Source organism: Arachis stenosperma, chromosome 4, assembly GCF_014773155.1.
Source record: "Arachis stenosperma cultivar V10309 chromosome 4, arast.V10309.gnm1.PFL2, whole genome shotgun sequence".
Lineage (NCBI taxonomy): Eukaryota > Viridiplantae > Streptophyta > Magnoliopsida > Fabales > Fabaceae > Arachis > Arachis stenosperma.
This window is the reverse complement of record NC_080380.1, coordinates 1226715-1246461: the sequence shown is the minus strand read 5'-3', so window position 1 is coordinate 1246461 and position 19747 is coordinate 1226715. Positions and strand designations below refer to the sequence as shown.

Genomic DNA, 19747 nt, shown 5'->3' with positions numbered 1-19747 from the left:
AACAATATCTTGAGATCAAATTGGATTTATTACACAGCTTTAAAAGGGATGAATGTACCTGGGCATAAACATACATATCTCAATGGCTTATGTACTATGTACATTGCTTGAAATTAATGATGAAAATGTTAACCTCACCACCCTTTCTACTTTGTTCAGACTAATAAAATTTTAAGATGTACAAATTCCTCCTAGTTTTTACTGATGTGTTTCAAGAATTCCCGTGTATTCTGAACTTACCCAAATTGTTTACATGGTCAAATGTTCAGTGTCGTATCATCCTATCTTCCGGACATGAGATTCACAAGATTTTGGTTTTCATAGAAGGAGCCAACATCCCAATCATCAGTAGTTGAAGAAAGTGTCATTAAGGCAACAACAATGGATCTCATACTCGGACGCAGTTGGGGATTGTCCTGTGTACAAGCTTTTGCTAGATGCGCCATCTGGAAGCCAAATAAGTCATGGTAGATTGAGGACTTGAAATCATTACTAAATAAATAAATGCTCAAACAGTCAAATCAAACAAATATTCTCACTTTGCGAACTGAATCAATAGGGTAGTTTTCCCCAAGCCTTGGATCCACTAGTTTACAAAGATCTTCTGTAGGATCAGGCTGACTAAGAACTCCTTCAAACTGCATTATAAAAAGAATTTTAATATATTTTACTGTGATTAGGCAGTTACTCATTGCAGAAAATAATGAAAAGGACTAAGAAGGCATGTGGTTCATGAAAATTTTCAAATTCGTGGGAATGGTAAAATCATTCCGATGTAAGGTTTTTAGTGTAAAATTTCCAGGAATGAAGCATTCTTCTAACCACACCCCTTAATTGTAAAATTTGAGTGAAGAAATTATGATCACCAAAGCCACAAGGCCCTTTGAGTCAGCAACAGATTCGCTTGTCTTGACGATAGCTTCCTTAGCTGAAATAAGTTCAAAAAGAACTACTCCAAAAGCATACACATCTACTTTGGGTGATACATCTCCATATTGAGCATACCTTCAAACATAACAGTGGTAATTACTTAACTGAATTTCAATCAAATCAATGATTTCAACCTCAAATAAATCACTTGGCAAACAGATTTGATTAAAAGATCTAGCATGACTAACAACACTCGTACTGAAAGAGCGTAAGTTATCATACTCTGGAGGCATGTATCCAAAAGTTCCGACAAGACGACCAGTAGGAAGTGATGAGCTTCCAACTTCTGTCAGTTTAGTCAATCCGAAATCGGCAACCTACAAAGATGAATATCTTATGAGTATCTATGATAAGGATCCAAGTAATAGAAATTAAGATAAGATCTGAAAACTTATTGAACCTTTCCACGGTAGTTTTTATCTATTAATATATTTGCTGACTTTATGTCGCGATGAATATATACAGGCACTGTATGCTCATGAATATATTCAAGACCTCTGGCAGAATCCAATGCAATTTGAACACGGGTAGCCCATGGCAATGGCTCTCTTCCTGGCAATATTATCGCTTCAGCATTAACTCAACAATTAGAAATACAGTATTTGTAAATAAAAATCACATGAGCTGATCTAACCAGAACCGCGGAGATGCTGACTCAAGTTTCCATTCTCAATGTATTCATAGACAAGGAAAAGCGAACCCTCGATACTATATCCAATCAACCGCACCTGGATGGTAATGAAGAGTTTCAGAGACACACACCAAAAGAGTTTGAGACTTTATAATACAAAACACATCTCCATTGAATCCTTGTGCAGACTTACATACACTAAATATCGAAGAGGAGTGACAAACGATGTCAAGAAGTTCTCCCGACAACATATTTTAAGAACAATATACTTAGAAGGTTTTGTAAACAGAAGCGAGCAGTTTATGCCTAAATGTTGGTGAAATGGAAAGCAAACGAACCAGTGGAAGGTCAAATGGAACTGAATTCCTCAAAAGAAAGCCAAAGACAGCAAACTGGAAAAGATTGGAACTACCACAAACAAATTGGGGAACTGGAACTGCTGAAAAGAAACCCAACTAGAGTGCAGGACAGACAGGAATGCTAAAATGTAGTAGAATATATGAATGACAAAAAATAGGCAGAAAACATGAAAATGCAATTGCCAACTTCAAGGGAAACACAAAATAAAAATTTGTGTTACCAATCATGATTTATAGGCAAAAGGGGTCCATAAGATCCAAAATCCTATAAACAAGTACCAGTATCATCCCAGATATCCTGGAAACAAGGTCAGAGAGCTTCCAACCACCAGAACAGATGTTGGAAGACACTCGACTGGTAAGGAGAAAGTACGCTCTCCCTCACTCGATCAAGAGAAGCATTCGGCCGTTGTAGTTCAATCGGCTAGGCTTGCTTGAAAAAGGCATTGAGGGACCCGCGAAGAAGAGTGATGCGCAAGCAAAAGAGGATCAAACAGATATCCAAGGGGGGGGGGGTTGACAAACAGATGTTGGAGACAGATAAAACCATAGTACGCTGTATTCCATCATCCTTCTGTTTTTCTTTTGGTGTTAAATAAAGATTTAAAATTGGAAATGGAAATAAATTGAACATGCGTGGAAAATTAAACAGCTTCTGAGAGGTACTGATATGTGTCATTATTAAAGAAACCGAGAAGAGCTCCAATTACCAGGGTAAAAGCATACTTAATGAAAGGAAAGAAAAAAGAGATGCAGACTGCAGGCTCCCAACTCTCCTATGACTGAATCCCCCTTTTTCCTTGCACCTTATGCTTCCTATCTTAAACTTCGTGTATCTTTCATAATTCACTTGCACTCCCGTGTAAGGGGCATATCAGTTTTTGGGATAGTTTCAATAACAAAAAATAAATAAAGACAGCCCGGTGCACAAGTATCCCGCATTAACGCAGGGTTGGAGGAAGAGCCGCACCCAAAGGGTGATTTGTATACAGCCTAACTTGATAATTATATCAATGGCTGTTTCTATGGCTTGAACCCTTGACCTTGACGTCACACGGAGACAACTCAACCGTTGCTCCAAGGCTCCCCTTCGATGGTTTCAATAAGAAACAGAAACAAAAAAGAGTAAATGGTCAAATTCATCCCTAAAAGATCACTCGGTCTACAAATTGGTCCCTGAAAGTTTTTTTTAATCAAGTTCATCTTTCAAAGATTTTAAGTTGGTCATATTAGTCCTTCCATCACTCCCGTTGTTGAGAGCGTCAGAATTTGCTGATATGACATGTTAAATGACATCATAGCGCACACCTAAAAATCTTAATAGGCTGCTAACATGATAAGTTTATGAAATTAAATCAAATCAATTCCAAATTGTGGAATTTCAATGCCTCAAGGTCCCCCTCAATTCAGGATTGATTTGATCTAATTTCATAAACTTGTCATATTAATAGTCAATTAGGATTGTCAGATGTGTGCTGTGGTCAGTGTGGAGTCACTTAATGTGCTACATCGGCAAATTTTGACGCAATAGATAGCATTCACCAGTAACAATATTCAGTTAGTTACTTGTATAATATAACAATTATGGATGGTGCTCTAATCTAATTACTAAACACATATTCTAGAGGAAAAAAGTCTATGCCAAAGATATTACTAGATCTCATCACTGACATTATTAAAACTATTCTGATGTCACCTGCATGGTACACAATTCAGAAACACAATACTTAAAATTTTGAAGCATTTAATACCAGGTTTAGATGATGAACACGTGTCAGGACTTTCAATTCTGCAAGAAATTCTTTTGATGCTTGCATATCCATCTTCTTGATTGCAGCTTTCTGCAGGCACAGAATATTGGCTGTTATAATGAGAATAAGGATTCTATATATAAAGAACACTAGGGAATGGTTCTTAAGAACCAAAAATACTTTGATCCTTGTAAAACATTACCAAGCATTGTAAGGCATTGATACAGAATTTATAGTCATGATGCATGATTATGAATTTCTAGACTCATGATACATCCTTTAATTTAATTAATTTAATAACTAGCTCTAGGAAATAAGGTCCTGCACTAATTAAGAATTACTTCCTTTTAAAAAGGCACTAGGAACCAATGTTTAATTAAGTTACAACTCTTGATTTATCCCAATGTTACTTCACAAGAACTGGTTTGCAAGTTACAATAAGACCACGACATCTTTTCATCCACTTTCTGCCATAATTCGAGGATATCTATCTTCTTCATAAATCAATCTTTCTATCAGTTAATAGTAAATTCTATCATCCATTTTCTTTTGACTAGCAAGGAGCAACTACTCTAAAACAAAATCCTTCATTCATCAAATATGACAACCTCCGCAAACAAAAACAGTAAATAACAGGTTGAAACTTCCTTAAAATTGCTTCGATAAGATGAATGTGAATACTAACCTCTCCCCTCAGCTCTGCATAGTAGACAGCACCAAAACCACCTTGACCAATTTTATTAGCCAAATTGAAGTTATTCGTGGCAGTTGCTAATTCTTCATATGAAAACTCGACTGATTTGTCCACTGTTATGCCTGTGATGGTACCAGGCCCAGCAGGCCCTGCAGCTTCATAAGCAGCACTACGCGAGGTTTCATCTAAGAAAGACAAGCACCACATCACAAACTTTAGTTATGAGGGAAAGGAAGTGAATGTTGTAGAAGGTTCCAACTGTTGATGTTTCATTGAAGATTATTAGGGGAATTATTTGAAGATTGAAACCTCACTTTCAGGATAAATATCTTGACATTAGTGTACAAATTAGTGTAGATTATTTCCTATTTAGTTTAGCTGCTATTGCAGGAAAGCAGATTCTCTGCTATCTATCTTATGAGGAATATTTCCCCCCTAATTCTATGAATAGTTTAATGTACAGCGGTACCCTTGGACTATTTATTTGGCCACTGTTCTACTATCTGAAATATACAAAACACAATTTTTACACCAACAAGGGCAACACAAAAAGGTTAGCAGAGAAATAATTGTTGTGGCAAATAATTTGAGTTACAACAAAATATGAGAGCAGGAACAAATATAGAAAGTTGGAATGACACCTACAGAAACGCTTATAGAGACTTAGCAAATGTGGCTTCATGATGTCAAATGGAAGGTATATTGCTAAATATGGTAGAGCGAGATCAAAAAAATATAAACTGTAGGAGGGCCATTAAAACAAGGCTGATCTAAACAGATTCAAAACGAAACCAATTCAAACAAGAATAGCACACATCTCATTCAATGTATGCAAAAGATAACATTAAATGGAATCCGAAATCTAGATTCTTTGCCTAAGATTTTTTGTTTAGTGTCACAAATAATTTTCTAGTAACAAAGTTAACACACTAAGCTAGAACATATTCTATGTAAAAGACAATGATAACAGTGTTAAATAGTTTATACTTTCAACTTTTTAGATTTCATTTAGATCAGGGACATCTGAGCTACAATTGAAAGGATGAATGAGGTTATTTTGGTTAGATATATTTTAGTAAATATTAATGAGGTTTATTTAGTTATTAATTTCAATGATTAACTTTTTCAGGTCAAGTATACGTTTCAGCACTGTATCATTCATCAGCATCTTATGTTAGTGGAAGGAAGGTGTTTGAAAGAATATAAGTAGAGATAAACATACCTTTACCATCTTGTCTGAACATTGGTTTGGAGTCTTGCGAGAGCAATTCTTCCCTCTGCATCTTTTTTTTCCTGAAATGTCCAAAATATATACCAACAGCCACTAATAGAAGACCAGCTACTATACCAACGGCTATGCCGGCAATAGCCCCAGCAGCAAGACCTGCTTATATAGTATAAAATTATGAGCTTAAAGTAGCATTACCAGCAGCTTATATTAATATCATATGAAATGACAATCATCCTCACAAAAACAACTTTCCAAGAAGAAAGAAAGTCAGACCTCCAGAACTGCAGAAGAAAATAATATGATATTCAGTCAGTTTAGTCAAATGAAAGGTAAAGCAACTACATGCAGATTGCATAACAAGTGCTGTAACAGTTTACCTGGATGGCAAAAACACAAAGCTACCATTTTGATCTGTAAAATGACACAAAGAAGTAAAACATTTGAATAGAAACTGAAGTACCTAGGAAAATGCTCTGTAACAGCCAGATTCAGATAAATAAAAATGATGTTTGCTAGCATCAAATGTGCTTGTGCTTCAAGAATGTAACTATGGAAATGATCAAATGTGTTTGATTCTGATCTTATATGAACATGAACGGATCAAGAAAAAGGAAAAAATAGCAAATCCAAAATCATTGTTGAATTAATATTAGGCTCGAGTCATTCTACTATTGCCAAAAATTAATTGTAAACTAATAGGCACTGTTGTCCCCTCCTTTGGCATTATTTTTATTCACAACTCAAGGAGAGCCTATAACTAAATAATCAGGGCATCCAATCAAGTTCGACTTAATAATTGTTGCAAAACAATGCTGAAAAATGAAGACCGGCATCTCCTAACCCACACAAAAAAGTAACACACAATTACAAAATAAAAGCCGCTTTTAGAATAACGGATAGGGTGGGACAAGAGACCGAAATTGAGACACAGTAGAAAATGAACACTAGTGTCCTTTCTTATGATAATGTATTTAAGTCCCACTGTGTCCAAAGTTACAAACTTACAATGCAATATGTACACGGTACGTTCTAGTATAATAATTGGTACCTTCTTAACAGAAGAAAAAAAGAGAAGCAAAAAACCTATTTTATTCACTTCTCTTCTTAGTTTGGATCCACCCTTTTAACTTTTCATCTCTTCACTTCTTTCTTTAATCTCTTATGGACTTGCTTCTTTGTTTTACCACTTCCAAAATCCAAACATCCATAGCTGCGGTTTCCCCTTCTATGTTTATTAATTTTCCTCTAAGTCTTAGTCTGGGACCAGTACTGTCACCATCATTAATGGTAATCCAATAGGCAATTCAGTTAGCGAAAAAAGCCTTGGTAAATTCACAAAACTATGACCATGTATCTCCCATAGTTACATGGAATGCAATACATTTCCGGTATAGAAATGGGTTCACAGTATGCAGTACGCCATATATAAAATATCTTATGCGAAAAATATACATGTGACGCTTCGATACATAGATGAATTGGTACGCAGTACGCTACTTAATTAGTAAATTCATGTAAATATCGTCTCTCCTATCTTTGTCTCACCGCAACCAAAAATATTTATGTGGTGTCTGTTAGAATATATTAAGATCAATTAGCATTTATTATAATTATTTAATATATCTGAATATTTATTATAAAATATTACGACTTTACTAACCTATAAATACCCTCATATATTATATCATTCTAAACAACTTGAATATAGACAAAAAAAATTTCTACTCTTCTCTCTTACCTTCCTAACAGTGTCAACAAAAACAAACCAAGAGCACCAAAGAGAAGAAAAAAGGGTATTTGAGAAAGGGTTACCTTTGCCTGGAATATAAACAAGGCCAGAGCCTTGGTTGAAATTGACAGAGGGATTGTACTTCTGAAGCAAGAAAGCGTCAACACTCTGATTCTTTGCCACAGCCTGTAAGGTGTCCCCAGGCCTAAGTGGATACGTGATGAACAAACCATAATTCGCCACTTGTCTGTTCCCACAGGAGCAGTTAACGGTAACGTTAAGGGTTCCAGTGTCAGGGATGTTGTTAGGAGGATAACTGTTGAACTTCCTCAGCCAATTCACGTTCGTCAAATTGGCGTAATTGTTAGTCGCCACATGCTCGTACGTGTCCCCGCTCTGGATATCGTACTGGAAAGTGTGACCTAGAAACTCGCCGTTGATGCAGTCGCATGGGAACGGAACGTTGACTCTTATGGAGGCTTGAACACTGTCCTTGTTGGGAATCGTGTCTTTGTTGTAGTTGACTATGTCGTTTGGATCCGAGAGGACGTTGGATTTCATGATCTCTGAAACGTACGTCAAGTTGGAGCCTGTCCACATGTAGTAGGAAGCTAGAGCTAGGGGACAGCCCTTGCTGCACTGAGATTCCGCGCCGTAAAGAACGCAACCCAGCAGCAACAACTGCAAGAGCACAGATACAAACCTATGTCTGGGTTCCATCCAGAGAGAGAGGCAGAGAAAAGAAGAACGAAGTGTTGGGTTGGGGTTTGTTGATTTGGAAATGTGTTCTTGTGTTCTGCAGAGTTGACCAGGTGAAATGAAGTTTTGACGCGGAAAGAGAAGGTTGACAGTTCCCTTTTTAGTTTTTGATTCCGATTTAGTTTTTTCTACTCCGCAGGCTTGTAATTGTTTGAATGAGTCTCCACCATTTTCAAGGTGGAATCTTAGTTATAAATAAAAATTTAGTCACCTCAATTAAATTATTTAATTATTTTTAGTCTATATTAAATAGTTTGTCAGTGTACTATTTGAGTCTGTATAAGATGTCGAAGACAATAACAAAGAAGTTGATTTTGCTACAGAGAAAATTTTTATGGAACAAGAAGGAAGGCAGACATGAAATGGCACTAATCAAGTGGAAAGTGATTCAGGTTCCTAAAAAGTTGGGAAAATTGGAGTAGGTGATGCCGTGATAAGGAACACAACTCTCCTTTTTAAGTGGTGGTGGCGTTTCTCCAAAGAAGAGTGCCTGTTATGGAAGAAGATTGTGTGCTCTTATCATAACTTGAACCCGAATAGGATATTGTCAGCTCAGATATTGCTTAGTCGAGGAGGTCCATGAAAGGATGTTTCTCAGTTGCAGTCTAAGGACCATAATGTGAGAGATAAGATGATTGCTAGGTTAGCTATGGAGGTGTGTGATAGAAGGAAGACTCGATTTTGGGAAAATGTTTAGTTACAAAGTGGTTCGCTTAAGATGCGTTTTTTAAGGCTTTTCTCTATTTTGATTATAAATAACTTTTTTACATGTCAAGTGACATATGGTGTACTAGGTGTCACTGACCTAATACGTCAATCAATCATCTTGTGACACGTGGCATTAACCTATCACGTCATTATGCCACGTGACACTTAACGTAACACGTCATCATCTAACTAACGTAATGACCAATTTGACTTGTTTTATCTTTTAAAGACTAATATGACTAAAAAAAATCTTTTGAAAACTAATTTAAAAAATAAGTGATCTTTCAAGACAAATTTAACTATTAACCCAAAGTTTGGACATTATGGATTTTTTAGTGTTTTATGTGTCTTGTGTATTTACTTTGCCAAACATAAAACGTATATATGTATTTTGTGTCTATATCTTTTAAATTTGTCTCGATATTTCTGTCTCTTAATATAAGTAACATAAAACGTGTGTATATATATATATATATTGTGTCTATATCTTTTAAATTTATCTCGATATCTCTGTCTCTTAATATAAGTAACCAAACGTAGTGTTAGTGTCAACAACTTACAAGGACCCACAAGCATGTCAACCAAGGGTTGTCCTACGAAAAAATGACTTAGTATAGAGTTGGACAAATCAATCAAAAAAGCCATGAAAAAACAAAAAACAGAAAAAATGTAAGATCAATATGTTTCTACCTTGGTAACTTTGGATGTTATGTTTCTATAATTTTGGAGGTTCTTTTATGTATACTTGTGGATGTTCTTTTGAATGTTTTTTTATAAGATGACTTTTTTTAGACCGGCAGTTGATATGGAAGAAAGCAATAATCCACACGATATTGGAAATAAATCCTTTAGTGCAACTCTTGGAGTAAATGAATCCCAACAAGTTGTTGAATTCATGTCTTTGTTAAATTCTTTTAGAAATTCTTAGTTTATTGTAAGTAGGCATATAAAACAACCAAACTAGAACAGTCATCTAATATGCAGGAAATAAAACAATTGGACAACGAAAAAAAAAAAAAACATCATCTAATAATATACATACAGCAGTTCCCAGATTTCCTCCTCTACTTATCCTTGAATGATTTGCTTTATTGCTTTATTATTGGGGAACTTTCAAGGGTAACTACCCATTCAAAAGGGAATAAACTATAAATTCAATAGAATAGAATGCCTCTAGTTCATGCTCAATGAATTTTCCTGGGGACTTTTAGAATCTATGCTTCAAAATTTCCGTCATATGAAGGGCCTTTCTTTAATTAGTCATGCACCTTGACACTTCTAGCTTCAGACCCTGTAGGTCTCCCAACGCCGTAAGGGCACCTTTCGCCTTTGGCTACCTTGACTACCTCCACGCCCATGCTCTAGTATTTGTTGCCTGGCTGTACCATCAAATGGCGATAGTAACGTCCACGAATTATTCTGTGGCACAAAAATTGAATCTTGTTGGGGAACCTCAGCTGCATCTGCTGCTGGACAAACCTTCAAAACATGTAACAGTTTAAATAAGGATACTAATCTTTTCAAGTTTAGAATCCGATATTTAGATTTAGCCTAGAAAAACTGTTACCATCTCACTATACACCTCTCAATTCCTCTAGATATTGGACGAAGGAAGGGCGGATCCCGTTGAGCATAAAGCAACCCAACCTACAAGAGAACAGAAAGTGAAAAAAAAAAAAACAGCAGAGATTTACTTTTACAAAGTTTCTTATAACACATGATACTGTGAATTTTTCAGACAGTTTTTCACAAATTTAAGGCATTCATACTACCAACCTAAAACTTCTGTCCATATACATTCTGGTCACCAACCCATATTATATCCAGTTCTATTTTATTGGAAATGTTAGAAAGAATAACCAATCCTGGAGAGGTAAGCACAGTTTAACGGAAATAATAGCTTGGAAGGCTAGGTCTTATAATCGAGGTTTATTATCCAAATTAAGAGAGATTTGAGATCACAAATTCCAAGCCCCCTTTGGAGAACCCGAAAATTGGACAAAATATATATGGGCTTGCCCATTTATTTGATAACAGTTAGAGCCAAAGCCAATCAAAATCACATGAATTTCGATTTACATATATTTGAAGTAAATGTCACGTAATAAAGTTAAAACCATTTTGGATGCAAATAAAAAGTTAGACATAAAAATCACTTGATAAGAGACAACAGAATATAAAATTAAAATAATTAAAGGAAGCAATTTTATAAATAACTGTAAAAGATGGGCAGAGAAAATTCCAAAATATCCAACTACATGATCTATGAATAACTTAACAACTAGGAAGAAAGATCTTGGAAGAGGCCACTGGTCTTCCCTGAAATAGAATGCATAAGAACAAAGATTATGTACCTCCAATAATGCAACAGCAGACGGGTCGTCCAATATTTCTTCGCTATAATCTATTCGGTAATTAACCTGTCGGAAGATTATGAATATCTTCATTAGTATATTCTAATCTAAGCACAGTTTTACAGGATCAGTAAACATAAATAAAGCGCAGTGCGTTCCATTAGTTCAAATATGCAAATCTATTGATAATACTTCCTTACAGATCATGTTGGAATATTTAGATTTTATTGCCACTAGGGTAACTATATTCTCTATATTGATTACATCAACCCTATCATTTAAGTTTACACTTTATTGTTCAATCGCCGGTTGTCAACTATCAATGCATCCTTGGATGCTTATTATCAAAGCACAATGCTTCCCACCTCCCCCAATGATAAAAGGCCATAACTGGAAACTAACAAGAATATTTACATTAAGCAAATAGAACTTAATGCTGACTTGAGGAGAAGAAAGAAAAGACAGCTGGGAGGGAAGAAGTAACTAGGGGAATTGGGGAAAATTAAATTGTTTTCTTTTCATCTTGTGCTACTTTTTCTACTTGTTCTACCCTACTGATCTGATATCATGATGCCAGATCTAGAGAGGGGACAAACATTTCAGTTCCTACTTTAGGAGTGATTATTCATCAAATTGCTCCCAGATCTTACACAAATATACCTGATTTGTGCCTACGGTTATCGTCAAAAAACTCTTGTTCTTTTGAACAGAAAGAAATAAAGAATCTTGTTATGATCAAAATACTCAACATTATGACAATTTCACAAAAGCAACCAATCTTGTTCCCCTAGAAAAATGAGATTGGCTTTCGCTACAAGTATCCCATGGTGCTACTGTCCTATCATAACCTATATTTAAGAAGAGTAGACGGATCTAAATATTTATTAATAGTTTCAATTGGACTCCCTATATACCTCAAGCTATTGTACTATTCTCCATCTAATCAACTCTGTAGCAAGAGCTTTTACAGGTGAAGGGTGCTTAAGGCGAGATTCTATCATCTTTTATGCAGTAGAGACTACTATCATTATGAGATATTCAAACAATTTAAATCTCCAAGAGGATTTAACTCGCTTTGATCTCCCCAGCTGCAAATAATTTAGTGAAGTAAGATTTCTCCAATTTTTCCATATTTATTTGAGAACCAAATGATTAGTGGGAAAAGAAACAAAAAAAAAAAAAAGAAAACCCATTTAACAGCTACAATTTTCACATTATAAAATACATCTATATTTAATGAACATCAAAGGCAATATTATTTTTTCTAGTTAATGGGTCAACTACAATTATAAATCCTAATAAACAACCATGGAAACCCTTCTCAATTCCTTCTCCCACAGAAACCATATAAAAAAAATTACAACAAAAAAGGAAAAAGACATAAACAAATGCAAATAAAGATAACCAAGGTAATAATAATATCAATCATTATCTATTCAAATGACGTTTTTGTTGTTAAATATTTCCCCTTTTGACTTAAATAAGCAAAGCCTTCAGTTTTAAATTTAAACAAATAAATTAAAATGCTAATATTTTCCTGTTTTCCCATTTTATAGTTAATGATAGTTTATCCACTTTCATACAAGTACACTCAAGTGGATATCAAATATTTGCTGATCAGCAACATCATTAGATACACTAATCAGATATGAGGATATACTAAGAATGAATAACTAACTTTCAAGCAGCGTCCTTGTTTGTTAGGTGCACCATTACAAACACTAAGCTTCTTGTTCCTCTCCTCCATTAACATTTCAAGCAAAATATACTTCTTTAACAAATAGAATTTCAACATTAGGGACACCATCCTTTGATTTTACAATTTCATATCCATGTGTACATGTTTATGTGAAGATTATTTTCCGCCAATATTATTCATTTTTCAATAGAACTGATGCAACATACTGGCAGCATATAAACTTAGAGAGTTAGGAAACTTTACTCCAAATTCTGTGTTGACAAGAGCTTGAACGAAATCCATTAACTGAAGCTTTGCCCACTCCATGCGCAATATAGGATCATCAATTTGTGGTGGACACCTCCAAGGGGCACCAAAACGTAATCTGTCTTTTGAAACCTCTCCATTGCATACATCAATCGCAAACTTTTGCAAGATCTCCAATGCTCTATCCATCGCCGGATTCAGGACGGTAATCTGAATGAAGTTGTTTAATGTTTAAACCTAAAATGGACGGAATATATATTTTTCCCAAGTATAGAAAAGGCAAAATTCACATATTCAGAACAGTATCCTCTAGTAGTATATGTTAATAATATCAATACATCCATTACCAGTGGATGCATCGAACAGTACATATAATTGAAAACCTCCGGATTTGATCCACACCAATGGGGTGTAAACCTCATCCTTCAAGAAAGTATTAACACTGAAGGTCGTAGCAAACTAGCAATAGTTCCTGAGCCTTCAAAAGACTCACTCTCCTGGCCTTAATTCTATTTCCAAATTTGTATGAGATAATCTCCTCACTGTCTCTCCCACCTCCCTAAATAACCTCTCACCTCTACCCTAAAATAGCATTGTCCATACACCACTAGTCTGCCAAATTGGCTGAGTTAGTTAAAATACTAGTTTCCAAAATACCCTTAGTCTTTCTCATTCTCTCCCATAAAAAGCATACACAGGTTCTTAACAGTATACAATAGGATAGGTGTCGCTAGTAGTTTAACTAGTATTTTTTCCCATTAGTTTCATCTTCTATGGATCAAACAATGCCCATTATATCAGCCACAAACAATGTTTCCAGAAATGGCAGTTCGATCTGAATCAATTTTATTGGATTCATTTAGGGTTTTTCTTGGTATCCTTCTAGCTGATGAACTCTTCTTAGCTCGACTTTTTCTCACATGATGAATACACCTTAGATATTACCCAAAAAACTAAAGGTAGGTTACACTGACTTCAGATAATAAACTACAGATGAAATCCCTAGATTTGTCAAGGATACAAATCATGAGCGGCAGTTAGTGTCGTGTTTATAAGGGATGTCAGTGTCACATTTTACAAAAACTGAAAGGTACCAAATGTCATATAATTAAAATCTCATGGGAGGTGAGTTTGAATCCCACCTTAGACGTGGAAAACATCCTATGGCCAGCAGTTTGCCCTTAACTGGATGACCTATGGTGAAGGGATAAGTCACTACATCCAGTGGTGGATATCTTTGGAAAAGTTTAAAAAATAAAATAAAAAAATCTCATGGGAGGTTAGGTATACTTTCACAGATGGAGGGATGCCCTGTGTAATATTGCCTAACCTCAAGAAAATTCAGTGTAACTACCCAAAACCTAATAGATCAAGCTGTTTGCCCTCACACCTAAGACAGGCCATCCCAGATTGAAAAAGTAGATTCTGTACCCAAATTCTAAATTCACACTAGTCCTGACCTTCCAAATTAATACCGGATATATATATAGACATACATATACAAATCCTCAACCCTTCAACGGCAGATTGCTAGCCCTACATTGTCCAAGCCACATTGATCACGGTAACCACCAAACATAATGCCACTCAAGCACCAGATTATGTTAAAGAGATGGTTATTAACATAAAGTTCCAGCATCCTATCAAGCAAACCAGTTCACCCGATTGATCAGTTCCATCATTGTGTTTAAAAGAAACAGGTTTTGGATACCTTTTAAGCAGATTTTAGCAGCTATAATTTTTCTTCTCTCCTTCCTTGATCTTGAGGATAGACTAAAGAAAAAGATACCAATATACCCAGACACAATTTAACTGAATGTAAATAGAAGCATTTCATGTCAGAGAATAGACAAATAAGGTCAAGAAAGAAGATGTATCCCATGCTCATTATTTGAAACTTACTTGCAAATACGCTAAATATGCATCTACAATATCCTCAAAAGTACTAGCCTTGTCTTCCGTTATCCTACAGTTCAACAAAAGCATCAACTACTGAGAAATACAGCAAAAGGTAGATGTAAAGAATACGCAGCTATACAACATAAAGCACTTACACGTGCTTAATGGTATACTACTGTCAGGCTACATATTAGATGACAAAAATAAATCAAACAATGAAAAAATAATTCTTACTTTTCGTAATATTTACTTTGCTTAAGTGCATAAAGCTCAAAGAGATGTCGAGGGTTTGGCCCAAGTACCTCAGCAATTACATTCCACTGACATTTAGGAACCACAAGTTAAAAATTGCAAAAATTTCTGTAACTTAAACACCAAAATAAATGTAAAGTTATCTGAGAAAAAAGTAATATCCTCACTTCTTTATGACTGAAATAATCAGGGACCATATGCATTTTAGCTTCCTGTGGAGTCCATCCAAAGGTCTACCAACAAAAAATTGTTGAATTAATGATATAAATTAAAGAATATATGACAAACATAAAATGTCACAGACAGATATTGTCAGAATACACAAGAGTTCTCACACAGAAAAACTTCATAACCAAAGTCCAGACACATACTCTCTCAGAAGTCAAGTGATAAAGTATTATCAAGGATTGATCCGCAGGGGTTTAAACCCCAGTGCCAACTATAGAAACTGTAGTGACTTTTACTATTCAACCCATGTATAGCTTGCTCAAAGGATCACAAACAGATAAACACCATTGTTGAACTGCTACCCAAATCTAGCTGTATGTATAATACTCTGTAACAGATAGATCTCAACTCATGCAGATTCTCTCTCTACCCATCCCTCTCTATTCTGAAGCCATACATAATTGAAAACGCACCATTTTACTGCTAGAGAAAAGGGGGCACTAGCTCCTTAAAAGAAATTGTAGGAGAGAAATAACAATCCGACTTGAAAATTAAAAGGGAAAAAAATGAGAATCCCAACTCCCAGCCTTAGAAATAGTGTGATCTACATTAAATTCCTCAATCTACAAAGCACGCCTTGCTCGGTCCTCCCTCCCCTATAGCAAAGTCTAGGTAAATACATGAATGCCCTAATGCATGTGATATCCATGACTACTTCAGAAAGCTCTTCTTGCATGGGTTCAGTGCATTTCTCACCAAGTTTTCAGCACCAAAATGTAAAGTGTACAGTCAAGTTTATAAACAGATTCGGCAAGAATTGGATAGTGATTTCCTTCTGTTGAAACATGCATAAAACTACAATGATGCAGAACAAGGGTCAAATGCATTATTGTTACAATCTCATTGATTCCATAAAAAGATTATTAGCAGAAGCAGGGCAAGGGTTGCATTCAGCATGTGAAAAATAGATAGGTTGGAAGGAAGGGAAGAATAAAAGAAAGGGATATGTTTGCAACGAACAGAACAGAGAAGATCTATTGGCAAGTAAATGTTCATTTAAGATTTCATTTTGTTAAGGTTTAACTAAGAATTTAATATACTCCATTACTATATGTCATTTATTACACAGAGAAAAGGCAGACAGAGAGAGATTTCAAACAAAAATGCTGCAGATTATTCCTACTTTTCCTGGGCAATGACTCGATGCATAACTCAACGATATCTGGTAACATGAACATTTGTAAAACACATATCTAGTTCCAAATTCCAACATTTAATCTCTGGGTCCTCTATATGTGCGCACGTGCGGGGGTGTGTGGAGAGAGAGAGAGAGAGTAGTTATCCAAGTACCTCGCGTGATATGAATATATCCTTATATCCAAACTCCAAGAATGCTTCATATGAATAGTAGCTGAAGCAAACAACAAGGTATAAGATACAATAGAATGGAAACAGGCCCACGCAAGATATTCCAGTTAGTGAAGATATTAAATGAAATTGAGGAAGAATAGGAAAAAAGAAGGTAGAGGGAAGAGAAGTAATAAACTAGACTGAATGATGAAAATAACCCTGGACTCAGAAACACAAGAACATAAAAATGCAATGAACCAAGTAGTGGAGTATAGCTGAGATAGAAATCAGCTTAGACCACTGACCATACCAAATATTTAATTCTCGAGTGAACATAAAAAATAAATAACTCTTTTTGATAAATGTCTTCTTACAACAGAAATCATAATCCACTGCAATTAACCATCATAAAGATCTACAAAAGTTCTGAGTTGCAAAGAGGAACGTCCTAGAAATTGTTTCTACCTATTCTAGTATACATATCCGATAATGTACTTTGCATCATTTTCTTCCATTCCCCCTATTATATGACTTTATACTCGGAAGTTGAGTATAAAATTTGAGCACATTCCGTAAATAAAAGTAATAAAAGGATTCCTAGTATCTAAAAATTCACTTGTACACTATTTAACAAAGTCTAAAAATTCTTACAGTAAAACCAGCGAAATTCAACAATCCATCTATGCCTATTTTACAGAATCCCAGCTCATCAGCCAATGGAAAGTGCACTTTTTTCTGAAATTCTGAATCTGACTTTTCATTTTGGAAGCAAGCAAGTTTCATAGCCATAAAATTTGGAGCCGGAACAGCTAAAAGGTTTTAATTAAATTCCAGTGACAGTTTACAGTTACAAAGAATTTTTTATACCTATTCTTGACAACATTAGAAGGGGCAAAGAAAGTGAATCTGAAATACAGAAAATCACCTGTCAGATGTCACCAAGATCACGGGCAGAATACGCTCATTCGCACCCAAAGCAATTATACGCCATATCAGACTATCATGATACAGTGGTCCGCTAACTGATATATCATCATTTACAGTAGCATGCTTTAAAACTTCGATATTATTAAGAACTAACTTCGGCTGCAAGTGACTAGAACAGATTATAAATTTTGAAGCATTATACAAAAGCAGGAAAATCCAGTTGAATTACTTGTGTCCAATGTGTAACCAGAGAAGTTAACTCCACCATTGCATTGCATACCTGGAAATGGTCCACCTCAGCAGCTTGTGATAACAGCTCCAACAACAAACAAGGCCAATCAGTAGAAGAATGCGTCAAACTCCTTGAGAACACGCCAGTCCGGTTCATATGAGCAATGGCATTAGCCCTCCACCCTTGCTGAACATCGAGCACCTTCTTCGCCAGCTTCAGCGCCACAACCGCCTCCTTGAAATAAGAAGCCTCCTCTACAGACAAGGAAACCTTCTCCTTCTCCCCGAACCCTAAAATTCTGTCAATCTCGGCAGCATCGCAGCGAGCGGACATTGCAAAGATCGCCCGGTCCCACAGCACTGCGGGTGAGGCCGCCCTGTTGTTAGGGACAGGGGACTTCGAAGCACTGCCGCCGGCGAGCAACACGGTGCGGAGAGCCCCGGTGAGGCCGTGCCATTTGCTGAGAGTGGCAAATACCTGCTGAGCGGTGATGGTGCCCATCCGGACACCTCTTTCAGCCATGGACTCAAGGCATTGTTCGAGGCTTTTCCGGCAGTCGGAGATAGAAGGCGGCGGACAGCTGGACCACGACGCCCACGGGAACTGGCCTTCAACAGATTGCGCAAAGTCGACGTAGCCGGTGAAATGAGGAGCTTTGTTCCAGTCAGTGAGCAAACCTGCAAAGAATGGAAGAATTCAAGAAGGGAAGAGAGAGTGAAATTGTTGAGAGGGAGAGAGAAAGAGTACGGTCGAGGAGGAGGGTTGTTTTTCCGACGCCTCTGGGGCCGTGGAGGATGAGAGGCTGGGGGACGCGATGGTGCTGTGCGTGGTTGTTAAGGATTGTTTCAAGGAGGGGTCTGGGAATGATTCTCCATGGCTTCTTCACCATGTCTTTGATCTGATCTTTGCAGATGAGTGAATGAAGTACAAGGGTTTTGGAGGGTTTTGCTCACTCTATCATTAACTAATAACTACGCATACGCATTCTTTCAAACTTTCAATTAAATTGTCTCAACATGTGACTATGTGAGAGTTCCGTTCATTTTCATTAAGATTAAATAGAGTTGAATCCATTTTGGCCCCTGAAATTTTCGAGGGGCCTAAATTTGGACCCCAAAATTTATAGTTACCCAATTAAAATTCTCAAATATTGAATCATGACTCACGTTTGCCCTTGTCGATAGTTCTGTTAACGGAACGCTGATGTGGCACGTTAAGTCGCTAGCGTGGATGTGTGATGAGTGAATGATGTGACAAAATTTGAATTAACTCAATTTAACCCCTCCATAGATGATAAAATCCTAATTTGCAGTCCTCCTTCCCCATCCCCATCCTCGTCCCCTTTCCCTTCCCCTTCACCTTCCCATCCCCAACCCCTTCTCCTTTTCCTTAGCGTAGAACCACCCCCTCCCCCAATTCTCAATCTCTTCCATTCACATCCATATCCCTAACTTTCCCTTTCCCCTTCCCCATCCCCATCCCCAACCCCTTTCCCTTCCCCTTCCCCATCCCCAACTCCTTCTCCTTTCCTTCCTCTTCTACTTTTTCAACCTTCCCCTTTTCCTCCCCCTTTCCCTTCCCTTCTGCTTTCCCCAACATTTTCCTTTTCCTTTCACATATATATTTTGGCTGTTGTTGTTGTCGTTGCTAGATGAGAAGGTGAAGACGGAAGAGGAGGAAGAGTCAGAGGCGGGTGATTGTTGGTGCTGCGCGACGGAGGTTGAGCAGCGGACAGTGTGAGAGCGATGATGAGAGTGAAAAGAGTAGTGTTCGGGATTTTATTGATTTCAGGGATTTTGTTATTAAATTTGCCATTTCTTTTTTGTTT

General features: G+C 36.6%; 2 protein-coding genes across 3 annotated transcripts; both read right to left on the bottom strand.

The window, feature by feature from the left end:
- Positions 1–9: 9 nt before the first annotated feature.
- LOC130973823 (lysM domain receptor-like kinase 3) lies at positions 10–8216 on the bottom strand. Of its 2 annotated transcripts, XM_057898496.1 has the most exons (12): positions 7409–8216; positions 5974–6007; positions 5870–5877; positions 5588–5749; positions 4357–4550; positions 3672–3761; positions 1565–1658; positions 1331–1482; positions 1153–1247; positions 867–1005; positions 540–638; positions 10–446 (listed from the first exon to the last, which is right to left on the bottom strand). In XM_057898496.1, exons 1-12 carry the CDS (start codon positions 8043–8045, stop codon positions 282–284), a joined length of 1869 nt encoding a protein of 622 aa, XP_057754479.1. In that variant the 5' UTR covers positions 8046–8216; the 3' UTR covers positions 10–281. The 2 variants fall into 2 exon arrangements, with proteins under 2 accessions (XP_057754479.1, XP_057754480.1); XM_057898497.1 differs by lacking the exons at positions 5870–5877; positions 5974–6007 and having other exon boundaries at positions 7409–8215.
- A 1464-nt stretch (positions 8217–9680) lies between these two features.
- LOC130973824 (uncharacterized) lies at positions 9681–18932 on the bottom strand. The gene is made up of 11 exons (XM_057898498.1): positions 18667–18932; positions 17968–18596; positions 17686–17846; positions 16761–16821; positions 15410–15475; positions 15225–15310; positions 14994–15057; positions 13089–13301; positions 11147–11212; positions 10360–10439; positions 9681–10271 (listed from the first exon to the last, which is right to left on the bottom strand). The coding sequence occupies exons 1-11, from the start codon at positions 18806–18808 to the stop codon at positions 10154–10156; spliced, it is 1686 nt and encodes a 561-aa protein (XP_057754481.1). The 5' UTR covers positions 18809–18932; the 3' UTR covers positions 9681–10153.
- Between the last annotated feature and the right edge of the window lie 815 nt (positions 18933–19747).

What these genes read in the sequence shown, in the direction of transcription:
- LOC130973823 (XM_057898496.1), bottom strand. Translation starts at nt 8,045, where the DNA reads ATGGAACCCAGACATAGGTTTGTATCTGTGCTCTTGCAGTTGTTGCTG. An exon ending in GTTCAGACAAGATGGTAAAG is followed by an intron (nt 4,551 to 5,587) that starts GTATGTTTATCT and finishes TGTCTTTCTTAG; the next exon opens with ATGAAACCTCGCGTAGTGCT. An exon ending in TTTGGATACATGCCTCCAGA is followed by an intron (nt 1,006 to 1,152) that starts GTATGATAACTT and finishes TTATGTTTGAAG; the next exon opens with GTATGCTCAATATGGAGATG.
- LOC130973824 (XM_057898498.1), bottom strand. Translation starts at nt 18,808, where the DNA reads ATGGTGAAGAAGCCATGGAGAATCATTCCCAGACCCCTCCTTGAAACA. An exon ending in ATCTTGGTGACATCTGACAG is followed by an intron (nt 16,822 to 17,685) that starts GTGATTTTCTGT and finishes TGTTTGCTTCAG; the next exon opens with CTACTATTCATATGAAGCAT. An exon ending in CAAAGTAAATATTACGAAAA is followed by an intron (nt 15,058 to 15,224) that starts GTAAGAATTATT and finishes GTTGAACTGTAG; the next exon opens with GATAACGGAAGACAAGGCTA.